The following is a 19,012-nucleotide window of genomic DNA, read 5'->3' on the forward strand; positions in this document are numbered from 1 at the left end:
TGAGCTTTGATACCCAGAGCTCGAAACTGGGTTCAGTAGCCCAGTGCTCCTACAGTGACATCAGAGGCACAGACAGCTCGGGGTGAGGGGTGGGGCAGGGGCTGAAAGGACATAGCAGTCTATAAACAAGAGACTCTGTCTCAAACAAAATGAAAGTCAAGGGCCTCAACCCAAGACTGTCCCCCACCCCCACCGCCACACATGCATCATGACACATGCATGCCCATATATACGTGAACACAGACACACAGACATCAGGTAAACAAAGCTCCTTTTGAGTCATTAAAAAGAACCTTGTACAATTAATTTCATTTTTCTCCCATTTTTGAAGCATCACAGGAACACCCAAAGCAACAGATTTGACTGAAGAAATTTATTTACTTTTCCCCCTAGGTACATAGATGACATTATTATAGACAGTTTTGATACACAGGAAAACCCTTCTGTCCACCTTCCTTTTTTTTTTTAAATGGATCATCACAATAATTTTTTTTTTACAGTTTTAAAACAATACACAGCTTTCTTGGGCTGAAGCAATTGCAAGAACGTATTGGTATATTACAGCTACTTACAATGTTTAAGAATAGCAATGGAGAAAAATAAGTTATTTAAATATTGATTTCATATACAGAAAGTGCAATGTTGTTAGTTGTCATAGAACTTGTTTGACAGTTTGTGGGTTTTTTTTCTTTCCCCCTATTAATTTAAAAATCAAGATAACATGGACTTAAGACAGTCAGATTTTTTTTTTTTCTGGAAACTCACTCAGTCCTCACACAGCAGTGACTTGGGAATCTACGTCTGTTCCTCCACAGTTGTGAAAACACGCTATGCCGATTCATTTCTCACAGAGGGATCATTTCCAATTTCATCCATGCCTGGGGTCAGGACAGAGAAAAGGGCCCCCAAATACACAAGGCCGTGAAAAGCTGTTTGCTCTAGTTATCTGGGAATGTAAATAGTAGTTTAGGCAGCTGCTTTCTCTGCAGACAGCTGAGACACACAAATCACACGCATTCTGGGTAGCTACCTGAGCCGAAGGAACGCCTTTCCAGGTTAATTTTGTGCTTTCCAAAGACAACAATTTTCACTGTCACTCAAAAATCCTGTACCAAATGCAACTGATCAAAAGTGGCTATTGAGAAAGCCGGCCCGGCCGCCACAGGCCGCCCCGAGCCTCCTCACAGCCATACACTTAACATTCAGTCTTTTCTCAGACCAAATGAAACGTTCGAAGCAAAAGAAAACCAAACAAACATAATACAAAGGAAGGAAGGAAGGAAGGAAGGAAGGAAGGAAGGAAGGAAGGAAGGAAGAAACAAACCTCAGCCCCTTCAGATCAGACATTCACACTAAACTCGTGGTCCCTGAATTTAATTCTCCATATGAAGGCAGTGATTTCCAGAGTGATAAAAGCTACTGTTGGACATTTTCAAGACCTCCTCGATTGACTTAAAAAAGAAAACACTACACCGAGAATGAACTGAAACTGGGAAATTCCCATGAGATTTCTCTTCCTCCCTCGGTACTTCCAATGGGATTTTTGCTTAGTCTTTCTCTCTTCGCTCAGCTAAAATCCTAAGGGCAGTCTCTTGCAAGGTCAGGCCAGGGTTACTTCAAAAGCAAGAGGAGAAGCCTGTTTTCCAATGCTAACCCCCCCCCCACAAGAGCATGTGAAACTCCTGGGTGCTGGAACTGGCAGAGAGCCCTGCACCCCCCACCCATTGGGTGGGCTATGCCTAACCCAAGAGGCCAACCATGAACTCCTTTTTAAGAGTCCAGGAAGAATCTCATGCCTTTACCTTTTTATTCTAAACTGCCTCAACTTCTCCACATGGCATCTTATAGAAGGCGAATGGAAGCGAACAAACCAAACATCGTTATTATTACTTTTCAATGCATACTAAAATGGGGGTGGGGGTCACCTGAGATCCACATGGATCCAGCTCTATAAACCATATGGCCAGGATGGCTTTGTTATTAATAAAATAACTTGCCCTTCTCTCCTGAGGGAAATCAAATGTTAATAACCCAATGAACTATCAGAGGACTGATCCAGGCCTTGTATGCAGAGTGTTTCCACGGTAACTTGAGACTTCACATGGTCCGTGTAAGCAATGGAGCACGTGTACCTGTCTAAATCTGCCAACTGCTAGGAAGCCAAGCGCCAGACCAAAGGAGGGTAGATTACGTGGAAATCACCATTGGGGAAAAAAAAGAAAACCAGCTGAAAATATGCAGTATTTAACACACGGCGGATGTGGTTTATCTGGCTCCATAATGAACCTTTGCTTGAATTAAAACACTTATCTAGGTAACAAATGAAAGATAATAATAATTATAGAACTGGCCAAAAAGAAAAAAAAATTAAAAACACACAGACAAAAAGAACTTTAAAGAACTGAGTGTAAACTACTTCCCTTTTTAGAAAAAAAAATATCTTTCTGAAATACGCAACATTACGATGACTTTCTGCAAAGGTGATCCGTTAGCTGATGAGTGGACTTGGGGATGGATGGGGTCAGGACTTTGTGTAAATCCTACAACACCATGGCCACCTTGGCGGCACTCAGTAAAGTGAGTAGACTGATGGGCAGTTACTTCACATGCACGGGAACACGCGTGCCCCTCTGTGAATCCCGACCGACGTTTACTGAATTTCTAGTTAGTTTAGAAACTAAAAGTCAACGTGAAATGTGTGCCTGGTAGTCACCCCTATAAGATAAGCCATGTTAGAAAGAGATTGTTTTTAAAAGAAAAAAAAAGAAAAAAAAAAGAAAGAAAAAGGCTATTTTTGCTGGAAACATCCCAAACACGTTAGATGGCAGTCTAAGCTGGAGATCTGGAACTAGGGTTAAGTAAGGGTTGTGGACACTAGATAGATAACTGGTTAAAAGTTTATATTAAGGCAAATAAAAGCTAATTGCTAGAAAGCAATTAAAATGTCTCTCGTTTATCTACAGGAGAGGAGGACTGCTCTGTTCTTGGTAGAGTCAGCTGTTGTAGCTTTTGAACAGATGAGCAGGGTCAATAGTATACAGTAACTCCAGAGTCTGTTGCTTTGGCCTAGCTAAGCCCATCGGGCTCGGGCATCCAGCCGGGTGACCAACAGATACGCGCAAGGGCACGATCAGACACGAGCAGGCTGTCTGTCCTCCTAGTCCTCTGCCAGCACAAAGACAGACCGATCGAACCGTGTTAGCAAGGAGTCGGCATCTTAGCTCTTCCGTGTCTGAAAACAGAACCAAGTGCTTGTCCTGCCTTTGGGCATCAAAGAGAGCCACATCGATGTCCTCGAGGGGTGGGAGAGGAGGACTTTTCAGGAAGAGTGGGCCCTCAGTTCTGAATCCTAATCCTGCAGTTCGTGAGCCCCAAGTGGGTACTTTTCTTCCCAGTCAGGTCAACCCCAGCAGAGATGGAGGGCACAGTGAAGGGCTGGCTCTTGTCCAGGGAGGGCCACGGTGGGCCTGGCTACATGGCCTCAGGGCTTGGTGGCAGTTTGAAGAGTCTGGCTGCGGTTACCAGTTTCCTTATGTGTCTCTCCTCTGTGATGCCGGCCTCCTGAAGGCAAGTGTGGGACAGGGAAGGCACTTGGCTCAGCGCACTGAACCCTGCGTCAGAAAGCGTGCTCGTGTACATGGGCAGGCCGATGGAGATGAGCCAATCCGACACGGACGTAACACATCCGGGAGAGAGGGGCTTTCTGCAGATTTCCGTCAGCCCGCCACTCGGGATCTGTTCAAAGAAGAGAAGCCACGTCATGAAGGTTGCACAGGTACCATGAGCTACCTTTCGTATGGCTGAGAAAGACGGTACTGCCGTACGTCATGGCTAAGAGACGCCAAAAGTCAACATTAAGAACTTTGCTCAAGGGCTGGAGAGATGGCTCAGTGGTTAAGAGCACTGTCTGCTCTTCCAGAGGTCCTGAGTTCAAATCCCAGCAACCATATGGTGGTTCACAACCATCTATAATGAGATCCGATGCCCTATTCTGGTGTGTCTGAAGACAGCTACAGTGTACTTATATATAATAAATAAATTAAAAAAAAATTTAAAAAAAAAAAAAAGAACTTTGCTCAAAAATGTAAAAGACTTTTACGGAACTACCCCCAGAAGATTCCAGAAGGAATTTTGGGCTAGATCAAACCCCGATTACTTGTATAAGGCTCCAAGCTGTAGGATTTATGTCTGTCTTGCTATTTTTGTCTCTGACAGTGTAAAAAAAAGATACTCAATGGGTAGGGCTTTTATAAAATATTTTCTACTGTACTTTGACTCTGTATTAACAACTAGAAAATTAAATATTTAAATGTATATCGTTCATCAATAATTTAAAACATAATAATGTTGAGTTGAATAGGACACAGAAAAGGACCTTGGAATCTTATTGCTAGGTGCATAGAAGGCTGCCTTTCTGAAGGAGATTTGCAGGGTGTTAAAAAACCTACAAAATTTTATACAATTGTGCATGTACTCATATTTACAAAGGCATACATTGTATGCGTGTAGGCCAGAGGCCGGAGGTCAGAGGTTTGGACCTGATAACTGAATTATAAAAGTAGTACAGGGCCAGGCTTAATGGTTCACAGCATGCATGTGTGTGTGTGTGTGTGTGTGTGTGTGTGTGTGTGTGTGTGTGTATGTATGTATGTATATGTATATAAATGTGTGTGTGTATATACATATATACGTATATACACATATACATATTTTTTTTCATAATCTAATAAGCAAAACCCATCAGGCTTAGTAGTAGACTGGACCTTTACTATCACACATGTGCACAGAAATGACTGGTTTAAAATTGAGAAGTAGAGGTTTTACATACTCAGGGCATACAGCATGGTGTAAAAGGCACACAACAGCTAAGCCGAGCTACTCAGGAGGCATGAATCCCTTCACTAATCTGCACGCCTTTCTCTCAGGTATAATAAGAATAAAGATGTGTCGGGGCTGGGGATTTAGCTCAGTGGTAGAGCGCTTACCTAGGAAGCGCAAGGCCCTGGGTTTGGTCCCCAGCTCCGAAAAAAAGAACCAAAAAAAAAGAATAAAGATGTGTCAGCATCTTCCGCCGAGGACATAACACACTGTTGTCAGCTGCAGTTTCTATGGGGTACTCACAGAGCTCCCGGACGAACTTATAAGGCTAAAGTTTGGTGTCCCGTGTACGGATTTTAAAGACAGGTGTTCCTAGTTATGATGAACTTCCTCCCTCTTGGTCTTTCTAAACCTGTCGTAGCCCCGGGCATCCGAGAATGTGCCTGCAATCTCAGCACTGAAGGGGCTGAGGCAGGAAGATCACAAATTGAAGGCTAACCTGACCGTGTCTCTCAGTAAACAAACAAACAAGCAAAACAAAGAAACAAACACAAATAATGATGGACTGGTAGTGCATCTCAGTGGTAGAGCCCTGTCCTAATATGCATGAAACCCAGAAAAATAAACTCCAAGTCTAGGCCGACGACGGTATTATTTTCTCCCCGGGTGTCTTTTCCTAGGGTTCTAGCAAGTCTTTGTGTTATCAATACCTATCAGTAGTGATCTTATAACTAAATATATTGAAGAAAGATATGCGCCTCCCCTCCCCCACACCCCCCAAAAATGTGGGCCGCTCACCGCCATCCGATGTTGTTTCCGGAGCAGCTTCACGCGGATCTGGTCCATATTGGCGGCGACATCCCTCTCAGGCTGATCTAGGTCCTCCGCGTATCTCTGCACCAGGGCTTCAGGGATCCCACAACGGCCATGCTGCCAGGGTAGAGAGAAATGTGGCATGAATGGTGGTCCAGACATACCCCACCTAAGACACATCCAGTCACACTCCTACCTAAGACACATCCAGACACACCCCCACCTAAGACACATCCAGACACACCCCCACCTAAGACACATCCAGACACACCCCCACCTAAGACACATCCAGACACACCCCACCTAAGACACATCCAGACACACCCCCACCTAAGACACATCCAGACACACCTCACCTAAGACACATCCAGACACACCCCCACCTAAGACACATCCAGACACACCCCCACCTAAGACACACAGCCTAGCTGTCAGAAAGCGACACCCAGAGTTTCCGTACAAAAGGAACATAACCTATTTATTATCGGGCAGATCCTTGAAAAGGAGTATGCTTGTATTTTCACCTTACAATACTGATGAGCTCTACAGAAATATTTCAAATATAATCAGGACGACACAGTCCTGTGTTTTCTCAGGCCAACACCTTAAACCCATTTTTTTACAAAATTCAGTCCCTTAGTGTTGTTGAACAGAGTTCCCCCAGATCTGTAGAGAGCCAAACCACTGTTCTACAGACACTGTCTGCCCTTCATCTAAGAACCATGCCACTTAATCACCAGGCCACATTACAACTCTCCCTGCTTCCCCTTCAAAGGTACACAGCCATGGAGTATCAAAGAGGGGGAAAGAAGGAAAGGCCCTGGGGTAGGGGGTGGGGGTGATGTTCTTAGGAGGCATTCGTGATCATAAGGATTTAATAACAAGGACTCTTGGGGACACATTATAACAGACGACGCATTTCCAGAAGAAAAGTATAGCTACCTATCATTACAGATTTATCTTCAAAGTCGCTTTGGTGTTGGTAGGCTTTTTCTTTTCTCCTTTCAAATGAGAACTGTATTTTAGTATAGATATAAATGTTTTTGGTGCATCAGAGTCTTTCATATTATGGCCCCGGTCCCCGTTACATATAGATATTTGTATAATTGCTGTAGTATACCAGAACAGTGTTCTGAACTATAAGTGCTCTACGGTTTTCTATACATGGCTTCCATTAATTTGATTCGCTTACAGCAACCTGTCTATGAGTAGATAACGCAGGTTATTTGAAACCGCAGTTAGACTACACAGAAACAAGACACAATCTGCTGTGGGATATGCACCCTGGATTCGGGTCTCTCTTGTCCATTAAACCACCCCATCGGGGCCAGTTCTGGTGCTGATACCTGCAGAACATGGCTGCCAAACTAAAACCAAGTAAGAGGAAAAGAAAAACCATGACGCTGTGGTTGAATTTAATCCAGTGGTAGGGGGTTGCACTCCCAGCTCACAGAAGCCATAGGCAGAGTATGCCACGCTATCTGCACAGATCACGTGGCCAAGGCCTTCCCTGGCTCTCATCTGAGTGGCATATGCCTTTAATCCCTGCACTTGAGAGGCTGAGGCAGGTGGATATCTGAGTCCAAAGCTAGCCTGGTCTAAAGAGCAAGTTCCAGGGCAGCCAGGGCTACAGAGAAACTCTGTCTTGAAAAACCACACCAAAAAACCAAAAGGAATAAACAGTTACGGCGCTGAGGCCCGAGCCTTGGATACCTTATCAGAGTAGGGCTCCTCAGTGAGATCGATGCCCTCAGCCTGTAGCTTGTTCTCCGTCAGCATCTCTAGGTCCACACCCCGGATGCAGGAAACCTTCCTGCTCAGCACTGGGCCCAGCTTCACACCGTGCTCCTGCAGGCTGGTACTCTCCGGCAGCTCGGCCAGCCAGGGTGGAGGTCTCGTGCACACTGGGCTGCCTGGCTCAGTCCCCGAGGAAGACCTGGGCTCCCGGGGAGAGGGGCAGTCGCTGGGGCTGACGGGGCTGGCAGGGCTGGCCTTCTTCAGTGGCAGGATGGGCGCCTCTGGGCTAGGGACCAGGTGCAGGCCATTGGCCAGGCGCTCTCGGCTTTTCTTGGCCGGCACAGGCGGGGGCTGCGATGGATGTCTGGATTGCGTCCTGGTCTCAGGGGTGCTCTGTTCCCCATCTACCCCTTCTTTGGTGCCCAGGGAGTGGTGGTCATGTCCTTTTCTGAGACCCTCAAGAGACGTCCTTGTTAAGCCAGGTTTAACAGGAGGCTGAGCCTCAAAATTTCTGGGTATACACTGAGGAGGAGCTATGCCAAGGTTGGAGGCCACCGCGGAGCCCTCCAGTTTCTTAGCCATCGTTTTCGGAGGGTCGGAAAATCTCTTGCTTTGGGTCAGAAACATCACATCTTCTGCAGTGGGATCTCGGCCTCGGGGCAGAGCCTTGGAGGTGCAGGCAGATGCCTTCTGTGGCACTTCTGGTACATTCTCTGGACAGGTTTCCGGCTTCTCGGTAGGCACATCCTTACCAACATCAGCATCTCCCTGAAGGTCGTCCAGGGAATGGGATCGGGGCCAACTTTCCACGGGCTCAGGACCCTCCAGGGTTTCACAGCTGCGACAGATGGAGACCGGGAGGCTCCTTCGGTTTTTACTCAAACCAGTCACACAGGGTACATCACAGCACTTGGCAGTGTCCGGGGCTAGACCTCTTCCCAGCCTGCTCTCCTCTCCCTGCTTGCGCACCTCCCCTGATTTCGTTAAAGGCAATGTCGGATAGTTGCCCGGCTGACTCCTGTTGAAAGACTTTAAGTTGGACTCCGTGGATGACTTGGTGGACAGAGCGCTGGGTTTTTGTGTTTTGCCTGTGAGAGAAGGAGATATTTTACAACGACATTTTAAAGTCAATGAAATTGATGCACAAACAAGGGCTAGGGGACCCACAAAACTATCACGTACGACGCTGAGAAAAAATAGGGTGATTAGGGACCCATTTTTATTTTTATAAGGAATTCTAGTTTTATTAGAGTACTTATAGAGACTAAAATTAATTGGTTATGTGGGAAAGAAACGCTGAGTCAAGCAGAAGGAGGAGGCTAATGTGTATTCCAAGCTGCTTTTGGTAAAGACTGGCAATGCAGAAACCAAACTAAGATCTCTGTTTGGTGAGTATGGTTTTTCTGAAGCCATGGTTGAACTGATTCCTTAGAACGGGGTCTGCGAATGGTACCCACAAAGGGGTGATCAGAAGAGAAAAAAAAAAAACAACCTTCAAATCACTTTTTACTTTAAGGGGCTCAACTTGAATAAATTTACCCAGAGACGAGGAAGCAACTTTGATTCGGACTAGTAACAAAGTTGAAGGAAGAGCCTCGCCAGAGGCCATTTACAAAATACTCACTCAGATGCTTGTAGCACAGTTACTGTCCTGGCTAAAATGAATCGGGATTGCTAGCTGAACTATCAGCCTGACCCAAGACCCTAACTTAATAACTCTTGATTTATATTTACTGTGGCAGCTGCTGTGTGACAAGGTTCCCTGGGAATATGCTCTATGTAGGCCCATACGTAGGTATCAGCAAGCTCGTGCGTGCGCGCACACACACACAGACACACACACACACATGGTCAACAGTGCTTTGTTTCCTCTCTTGTTAACAAGACAGTTGCCATGTCCCTAGAAGCTAGTCTGATAAACCTGAGAATATTCCAGGTAATGGAATATCTATGCCCCGTGACTATGTTACTCTAGAAAAAGGTGGAAACACCACAAATCTTTGGAAGGTGCAAAAAAATAGCTGTGTCTAATATCTGAAAAGCTATTAAGCTACTTATATAACTAATAGACTTCTTTCCTGCTAACCTATTAGTAAATATCCAGAATTCAGCATTTCAGTTTAGAATCCTGAGTCTCCCCTATTACATAGCCAGGCGAGGGTTAGGGTTGGGGCAGGGCCCGGTTGGTTATGCAAATGTGGAAAAGACTAATTGACTATGTGAATAAGAGCATGTCCTAATTACATATGCAGATGTGGGCCTGGCCTCATTGACTATGCAGATGTGGGCCTGGCTCAGCTAGGGTTAGAGTCAGGCTAGGGTTGGGGGCTGGGCCTGGTTGATTTATGCAGATGTGGGAGGAGCTAATTGGCTATGCAAATCAGAGTGTGACCTAATTGCCTATGAATATGCCTTTAAATGTAATACACAAACAGTATCAAGGAGAAACCAGGCTGCAGGCCAGTTTGATAGGGAGGGTAAGAAAACGGGTTGGATGGTGCCCACTCAGTAAGGGAAGGAGCTACTTTAGGGTAAATGAAGGTATTCTTTGATTAAAAACACCACCACCACCACCAACAATCTCTGTGTGAGGCAATCTAGATGAAGGAAATGGACAGAAAGAAAAGGCCTGAGGCTCTGACACTCCAAGAGCTTTGGCCCTTCATCAGCAGGGAGAAAGGGTTTCCTCCCAAGATTTCACAGCTTTCTAAGCTCAGACAAACCTCAAACTGATAACATGAAGTGTTGCGGGCTGGGACTCACTGCAGACCCTAAGGCTGGCTTGGCTGGCAGCTGAGAACAGCGCTCTCCTCAATTGGACTTTTTATTAATGAGGCCATCCTTTTTGATGAGAGATACGATCAGCATGTGAAATATTTTATGCCCTGCAAAGCAGACATCCAGCCACGTAGCACGTGTCCTCCGTTAGGCCTTAGGAAGAAGTTCATACTTTAAACTCTGCCTTCCTGGATTTCTACACAGTTCAACAGCAACACACTAGCCCGTCTTAATACGTTGGTATTCTGTTGATACATGGAGATATGCTACTGTTACTTCTAAATGCACTAGCTACATTTCTTATTAACAGAAGAATCACTACAGCTAAATGCAAGGGGGAAATACTTCACAGAGCACATCACAAAAAAGCCCCAAATCAGTTGAGATAGAAAACTTTTTCTTATTAAAATCCACTGAGCTCAAATTTCAGAAATGTCTTCTCCTCTTATCACTTCCCAGTATGAACCATATATATCAATTCCGGGTTCACTTTCTGTTTCATATAGGGAGAGCTCTGAGTTCACCTTGAAATCAAAGGATGGCTCGCCAGCTTGTTTAATTCAGTTCGTCAATAGATAGAACTGAATTCTCCTGGGCATTAAACCATTTGGCATTGGTATCTTTTTTCCTTACTAACCCAGCACTGCTGGGGTTAACTTTATCTGACTGTTGGCAGCTATAGAAAAGTTAACAAAAACAAAACAAAACAAAACAAAACGCCTTCCAATCTACCCAAGGATTTGCTGTTTGCTGAGACTGATGCAGTACCGGGCTCCTGGATGTGTTTTGTGTTGCATTTTAACCAAGGCAGAGTCATGGGTAAATTTCTAGGTTCCCAATATGGCGTATCAGTACGAGGCGGGCACTATACCCAGGTGTAGAGGCAGAGTCGAGGCCTTGCTCTGAGTGTGGTTGATCATGACATGAGAATCTGAACTCAAGCCTTTATTTACCTCGTCTCTGAACCAGTTTGAATTCCCAAAATAACTCTTACACTATTGTTTTAGTCATGATTGACATTACGAAACAATTTTTTATGCCCACCACCTAACACACACACACACACACACACACACACACACACACACACACACCTGAAACAAAGATTACAGTAAAGCCACTAATGATACTCAGCCTTACCTTGTGGAATGTGTTGATGCTTTCTATACCATGTCCTAGAAAACTGTCGTTCATGGGTCTCTAACTGATTTTGCAGTCCATTAAAAAAACTGCAACCTATGGCTTGCTTTGGTAAATGCTAAGAAAGAGCCTAACTTGTTACTGCCGGAGGGAGCTCCCACTAAAGGTTCTGAAACCTGGGTATGTTTTTGCTATTGCCTTTAAGTGTTCATCAGAGATGACCGTGATGAACCCTTTATCACTGCTTCTAATCTCGTAACGATGGAAACTTGAGAGAGAGAGTCACCTGCCATGTAGCCTTTCTGCCTCATTCTGCTTAAGACCTTGGTCCTGTATGGAGGAGGCTTAGAGAGTTACATATTGATTGCTTCCCGACTGATAAAAGATAGAAGCCACAAATAAGACATGTGGCCTTCTAGTCACCCTCTCTAGGGGTAACTGCCTCTGGAATCAGGCTGAGAGGCTACAGCATACACGGCTGCCGGTGGCCGGTTGCCCGGGTTCCATTGATGGATGGTCTACCTGGCAAGTTGTTTTTCTTGTGGGGCTAATCGTTCCCAGGACTAAGATGTGAGTGGTTACTGTGTGAAGAAAAGGGCACAGGAGACAAACAATTTAGGTTTTGTGACTGCAGGTATTTTAGACAGGATTTATAAACGTCACATGGCAGCCAGGAGGACCAAACAGAGGTTAACGGAAGAGTACTGGGGGACAAGGCCAGCAAGGGAAAGATGCCCACTGGCTTCCTCTCCGTACAAGAATGGAGACCGTGGAGACACAGAAGCAGGTTTTGACGGTCTGGGCCAGCATTACCGTTTTCCAAGTTCTCGCTGCTTTCATAGCATCCGGAGTCTCGAGGGGAACGTCCACTCAGGCCCTGGCTGTCGGCCAGCAGCTTCTCCTGAGAACCAGACTGGTCACTGTTACCTAGGGGTGAATACATAGCATGGTGTCACAAGGAGCCCCAGAGTCAGCTAGGTCTTCATCCTTTGCTCTTGGCACATGTTAAAGCTGAACTCACAAACAAACAAACAAAGTAGCCAACTGGATCAGAACACTTCTCTTTCAAGAAATGTATCCACCATGTGGAAATATGCTGGTGGCTCCTAAGCTACCCAAACAGTGGGGGACTGAGGCCGCAGGGGAGAGGAGAAATACAATGTACTGAGGAACTTCAAGGAGGAGAAGGAGGGCGAGGCCAAGAGACAGCACCATCAATGAGAAGTACTGTGTGTGAATGGGGCCTTTACAAGGTGGGTATGGTCAAGTGCTTGTCAGACACCTGGAAGACTCATACATCAAGTCACTTATGTTACAGGCTCTCCAAATTTGGGAGCTTTAGTAAAGGTATCAAATGAAATATTGCCTTGTAAGCATTTGGGGAGCATTGTTAGCCTGTGGTAACAATGTGCGGCTGGTTGTATCATCTCAGTCAAAGGAAGGCTGGTGAGAAAGGAGCAGAGCCCTATTCGTGGAGAAACAAATCTTTTGTCTTCTGCAGTGTACAAAGTTTCCATTCTATTTATTCTTCTCCCACTGCCTGGGAACAGCATTTCTACTCCCTGCATCCAGTGGGCAATAAGAATTCAGGAGACCCTCTGGCTGGCACACGGAGTAGCCAGCCGGCCAGTGGGAACGGAACAGCCCCAGCCTGAGCAACCCCTCTAAGAAGAAGCATCATTTCTTATCAGTTGGACCTCAGTAATGGCGGGAGAAAAATCAGGAGACAAGTTAACTATGTCGCTTTAGGGACAACCTGCTGTAAACCCCATGGAAAACACATGACTGATCAATTCCCAGGCAACTGTGTTTTCTATAGAGGGAGCCCAAGGGGCCCAGGGAGTCCAGGACACTGAGGTCTTGCACAGAGCATCTTTGGATACGTATGTAGAGAAAGCACTCGGTCACACAAAAATGGGAAACCAGGAGCGCATTTTTTTTTCTATACAAAACAGCTAGTTGCAAAGACAAGTGGCTTTAATTTATTTTTCTTTCCTCTCACCTGCCCACCCCAACCACACATGCAAAGCAAATAAATAAATCGAAAATCAGAACAACGATGCCTTTTCTCCGGGCATCACAATGTGATAGAGAGGCCGAGGGCCGCCGTGGCACGCGAGTGCCGGTGGGAGTCCCACGTCTTTCCACTTCCTGTCTGTGTTCCTCAAAGGGAAAGCATTCTATAAATATGCACAATGCCAAAGAGGATGTCAGAACACATCCTTAAATCACAGCCCCAAAGAATGCTAATTATCAAGCAGTTAGTGGGAAAACTAACAAATTAGAAGTACATGAGCAAGTCCCCCCCTCCCCCCAAAACAGTCCCAAGCTGGAACATTCTATGGTGATGTCCTCATCCTGTGGGAGGGTCTGTGGATTTGGATTGGCCTCCGCTCTTGTCTAGCATGCTATTTAGAAAAAAAAAAACGATCCCTGGAATCCAGAGACTCCAGCTGTCCTTGAGTACCCTGTGGAAGGGACCGATTATCTGTCCCTGGTGGCAGCGGTTCTGTGCTCCAGAGCAGCAGAACAGACTGCAGACTAGAGCCTACAAAAGAGAAGCATGATGCCGTGCTGCTGCTGAGAAGTGCATCCTGGGACCCCGGCCTTACCAGGCGCTTTCAAGGTCCTGTTTGTTACAGCAAAGGGAAGGATCTCTCCGGTGCGGAGAACCATGATGCAACAACGGACAGTCATCTGGAAGACATCTGACAGGGTGCTACAGCGCCACCTTCACCGGGGAGAAGCTGATCCTTTTATGTATCTAGACTTTTCTCTCTCGCTAGCCTCAGGGCCAACGTGGGAAAGACAAGAGCCAAACGGGCTGACGTCCCATCTGGTCACAACTTGAAGGGACTCAGCAGGCTTGGTCTAAACTGCCTCCCTACCGAACCCACCCTCGGGCTGAAAATGCACTGACACAGATCCTCAAATGACCAAAGCAATGGCATAGAAGGGCACACACCGGTTTCTAGAAAAGTGCTTTTCTCAGGACTAAGGAGAAGGAATGGGACTCCTGGAAAGAAGCCTCTTCAAAAGGTTTACTGTATTTCCTACACAACAGACTGGTTGTTCATTTCATTTCTCTCCAAACTTCAAACAACCTTTCATTAAGAGTCTTCCAAAAACAAACACCACCTCCTCTTTTGAGTCAGGGTCTCTCTCTGTGGCTCAGGCTAACCTGGAACGTTGAGTAATCGTGCCGTACTTGGTTCAGTGTTCATTTCCCTAAGCTGAGGTTATAGGTGAGCGCCATTTCTACCGAGGTGTGCGCATGGCGGTGGTTAGGACGGCAAACTCTACGGTATATGGACTTCACGACGATTCTTTTTAAAGTAAACAATTTTAAGAGTGTGTTCACTTAGAGGACCTAAAAGAGACTAAGGAGACCTGAGCTGACTGTCTTTTCCAAATGGAAGGTTGAGTGCAGACCACCTTTTCCTCCTCTGTGGGAGAACCTGGCAAGGTTTGGCTTCCAACCAATACAGGAGATGAACGTAATATTTTCAGTGGAAGTGTAAGCCAGGAAAACTTAAAGGTGCCCCTTCGTGTCTTCGAGAACCTCACTGGATCTCTCTCTCTACAGCAAACAAGCTGTGTTTTGCAGAACATGACTGTGTTTCTCTAAGTTATCGAGGTACTTGGAGGAAGTACTTCTTAAGTACAATGAACTTAACAGCATTAAATAGGAAGTCTTACATCACTAGGCTACATCAGGATATGGTCTGTCAGCAGTAATTAGAGCCTCTGAGGCCTCCAAGCCTTTGTTTCAAGACCAATAAAAGGAAACACCATTTTAAGTATCAGAGAAATTCCAAGCAGTGCCCCAAATGGGATTTATGAACACGGAGTCTGCCTGAGCCCTCCCAAGTTAGCCTCCTGTACAATGGCGCTGGTATGAATCTTAGGATCTGAGCCTAGGACGATGGGTCTAAGCTGATGTGTTATGTCAAGCTAGGCTCAGATCCCTGCCCATATGCAGGGTTTGGCATTGCTCTTCTGACATCTAAAATCAGACAGGAAGTGTAACGGATGATGAATATCAGCCAGCTGTCCTCCGTAAAGAGTAAACGACACATAATATGGGTCAGAAGAGCAGATGGTTCTCCGTTAATTCATAGTGATGGCGCAGATCTGCCATACCAGTCAGTCCCTAGGCAGGCCACCTACACACAACCCAGCCAGCGACCCTGGGGTTTCTCTGGAGCAATGGTTCTCGACCTTCCTGATGCTGCGACCTTTTAGTACAATTCCTCGTGTTGTGGTGAACCCCAAATGTAAGATTATTTTGTTGCTAGCCCATACCTGTAATTTTGCTGTTATGAATTGTAATGTAAATATCTGTGTATTCCGATGGTCTTTGACTCCCAGAGGGGTCACGACCCACAGGTTGAGGACCATTGTCCTAGCGCGCTAGCAATCAAATGCTACAGAGACCTGGTCGTGAAGCAACTTGGCAAGTAAGAGGACACCCTCCAACCCTACCTGAAGGCTGCCTGTTTACTTCATCTACTGCTGGCTTTTTCTGCGGCCATGAGAAAATGCCCTCATAAAAACCAGCTGAAGAGGTTGTTGGGGATTTCGGGTAAAGGCCACCCTGGTGGAGAAACCGTGGGTGCAGCCGCTTGAGCGGCTGGGCCCTTGGCATCCCAAGTCAGCGGCAGGGAGAGATGAAAGTCAATACACAGTTCACGTTCTCCTCTCTTTAGTGTAGGGTCCTAGCCTGTGCAACGGTGACACCGACGACCAAGGCAGGTCTTCCCACTTTAATGGACCTCATCTACATAGTCCTTCACAGGCATGCTCCAGAACTAATTTACTCTAGATAATTTCCTCACGGAAGTGTCTGAAGGCTTGTCTCCACAGTGATCTTCACGGTGTCATGCTTACTTAAAATCAACCAGCATCTCTAGGGTTCAGACTTCTGTTGACAGAGTTCCTTTATGTTACTGAGTGAACTCACCAACCCAGTTGCTTCTTTTCCTCTTGGGATTTTATATAGCCAGTAAATATAAACATTCCCCGGTTTACCACAGTGTACTCAGATACTATAAGTTAAAATGCACTTAACGCCCCTAATGCACTGAGCAGACTATTCAGCAGTTTGGGACACTGCAGTGTGCTAGTTTCTGCCTATCATGGTCTCAGAGTTGACCAGGGCTACAGCTCACTGCTACTGCTTAGCACTGTGGGTGTGCAGACTGCGGACTGCTTGGCTAGAAAGGGAACGGGACCAAAATCCGAAGTATAGTTTCTAACGACTGTGTATTGCTTTCCTGGCATCATTAGAGCAAGAAAGCCTTAACTTGGAGACCATTTATAATGTGTGCTTCCCCCCCCCCCCGCCCCCCATCATTACCCATGGTTTGGATGTGTCTTTCAGTGATAGAAATCCTAGCTACTGACACCCTGGGAACAGTGCACATAAAGAAAATGCACTTGAACTCGAGAACTGGAAAGGATGCACCTTCCACGGTGAATGCTTTTAAGAATGTGTTTTCGTGTCCGACTGGAGAACAAAGACCATGGTAAGCCTGGCTTAGCGGGCAACAGCAATGGACACAGCAAAACCTGCGAATGTCCTGCGTTCTGTCCACCCAGGGTAAAGAATAAGCTCCCGTACTGAATCCAGGAATTCCTGCTCCACACACTCACTTCAGAGAGATACTTCATTCTTTCCTGGACACTGATGGGTTTATTTATTCACTGCTAAGCCTATTCAGTAAGAAAACAACCCATGCTTTGGAAAATAATTGACCCTTAGATAGCAAAGAGACTCCTAAGTGGGTGGCTTATATTTCTTCTTAATCCAGGATTCATATCCCCCCCTTCTCTCTGATTTATTCATTTATTTTATGTATGAGCACACTGTTGCTGTCTTTAGACACACCAGAAGAGGGCATCAGATCCCATTACAGATGGTTGTGAGCCACCATGTGGTTGCTGGGAATTGAACTCAGGACCTCTGGAAGAGCAGTCAGTGCTCTTAACTGCTGAGCCATCTCTCCAGTCCAACCCAGGGATTCTTAATGACCCACTGACGGATGCATGTTCCAGTGGGAACAACATGGAACCTACTGGTCCCTTCAGGGAGCCCCTGACACTCTTTTCACACCATGTTAACAGGCGTGTCTGATCTGTGAACTGTTTTGTCCTAACACGAAGTTAACCTTGGCTCCGGCAAAAACAAGACCAACTGAGTGACTCCAGGTCCCCTAAGCACATGCTGACAGCTTATCAGAGGCCGACCATAATCATAGTGTTGCTGTCTATCTAGCAGAGTGTGTGTGTGAGTGTGTGTGTGTGTGTGTGTATGTGTATGTGTGTGTGTGTATGCGTATGTGTGCATGTGCGTGTGTGTGTGTGTGTGTGTGTGCATATGCGCGTGCGTATGCGCGCGCGTGTGTGTGTGTGTGCACTCAGGAGCTTACTGTCATATTCCTGCAACAGTTCCACCGCCGTCAAGAGAACTGCTCTGTGTTCCGGGTCCCTGATATTTAATTCATCTAAGTCTTCTTCCTCCAGGAGTTTGAAGGTGTCCAGGTCTTCATAGCCATTGAACAGAAAGGTGGGCATATGTTCCTGGAAGGCAGAACAAGAAGATCAAGGTGAGCCTGTGGTCCAGCCGTGTGACCCACGTCACACAACTGGCCTCAGACGTTCTTTCATGGCCCTTCTTATGCTCATCCAGAGGTAAGCATCGTTTATAATCTATTCTGGGCCTCCCAGACTTCTGCTTAGTAGGCAGATAGGGGTGTGTAGGCTCACTCGCTAATGGCTTAAGAAGGGGCTAATTCCTACATCACCGCTCGACCTGCGGTGGGAAGATTTTCCTTTACGTCAGAGCGGGAGAGGCTTACTAAAATCCGACTCAGCAAACCCCATGAATTCCTCAGGACCGTGGAAAACTAGAACCTGCCACCGTAGCCGTACTCTTTTAGAAGACACTGGGAGTCACGGCCAGGGAGAAGTGAGAAGGCAGGGGCCTCATGGTCCCCTGTGGAGCAGGCTGTGAGCAGAGCACTTGGGTTTCCGATTAGAGCCCTCCCCCTCACCGGCAAATTCTGATCTAGGAAGCTTCCTCTGTGCTATCGGCCTCAGTGGAGGGCAAGGGTAACATTAGAACACTGGTAACTATCTCTGTAGAATACCCGTTAACATTAATGGGTCACACCCGCACGGTGACATAGATCCCTCCCCAGTTCAGAGGGAGGACAAGGCGACACGGACACACGTATGACGAGAGTTAACAAGAGACTGACTTTCAGGTTGATCCGATCCAGGAGATCCTCCACAGACTTTGGCTGGGATGGTCTTCCCTTCCTCCTCCTCCTGGTAGGGCGCTTGGGCTTCTCCTCTTCCTCATTTAGCACATCCACGTAGATGAACTTAAATGTGCCGACTTTGTTGTTCAACAGGCCCATCCAGGTACCCATCGGCGGTTTGCTGATTATGTCAATGATGTCTCCTTTCTGTGTTGGGGAACAAAGATCTTCCCGTTAGGCAGATTTCTAAGCCTGGGCAGTGACATCATTCAGGTGGGCAGGGAAATGCTACAACGTCAGGATTAGAGTCCCAGCTTCCTTCCTACCTAATCTTGTGTGCATTTATGTGCACGTGCCATGTACACTTGTGGATATGGGTGTGTGCACATGAGCACATGTTGCAACCAGAGGTAGATGTCCAGTGGTTTTTCTCCCTGGTAACCTACCTATATTGTTTTTGA

At 46.3% G+C, this 19,012-nt stretch overlaps 1 protein-coding gene across 8 annotated transcripts in view; it reads right to left on the reverse strand.

The window, feature by feature from the left end:
* Positions 1–358: 358 nt before the first annotated feature.
* Positions 359–19,012, reverse strand: part of Sash1 (SAM and SH3 domain containing 1) — a 298,571-nt gene continuing 279,917 nt past the window's right edge. For all 8 annotated transcript variants that reach the window (XM_039101481.2, XM_039101480.2, XM_039101479.2 and 5 more), the window contains 6 exons: positions 18,549–18,758; positions 17,718–17,868; positions 12,100–12,213; positions 7,345–8,456; positions 5,617–5,748; positions 359–3,735 (listed from right to left, as the gene is read on the reverse strand). In XM_039101481.2, coding sequence (XP_038957409.1) covers positions 3,472–3,735; positions 5,617–5,748; positions 7,345–8,456; positions 12,100–12,213; positions 17,718–17,868; positions 18,549–18,758 — 1,983 coding nt within the window. In that variant the 3' untranslated portion in view covers positions 359–3,471. The remainder of the gene's footprint in view (positions 3,736–5,616; positions 5,749–7,344; positions 8,457–12,099; positions 12,214–17,717; positions 17,869–18,548; positions 18,759–19,012) is intronic.

This window comes from Rattus norvegicus, chromosome 1 (assembly GCF_036323735.1).
Source record: "Rattus norvegicus strain BN/NHsdMcwi chromosome 1, GRCr8, whole genome shotgun sequence".
NCBI lineage: Eukaryota > Metazoa > Chordata > Mammalia > Rodentia > Muridae > Rattus > Rattus norvegicus.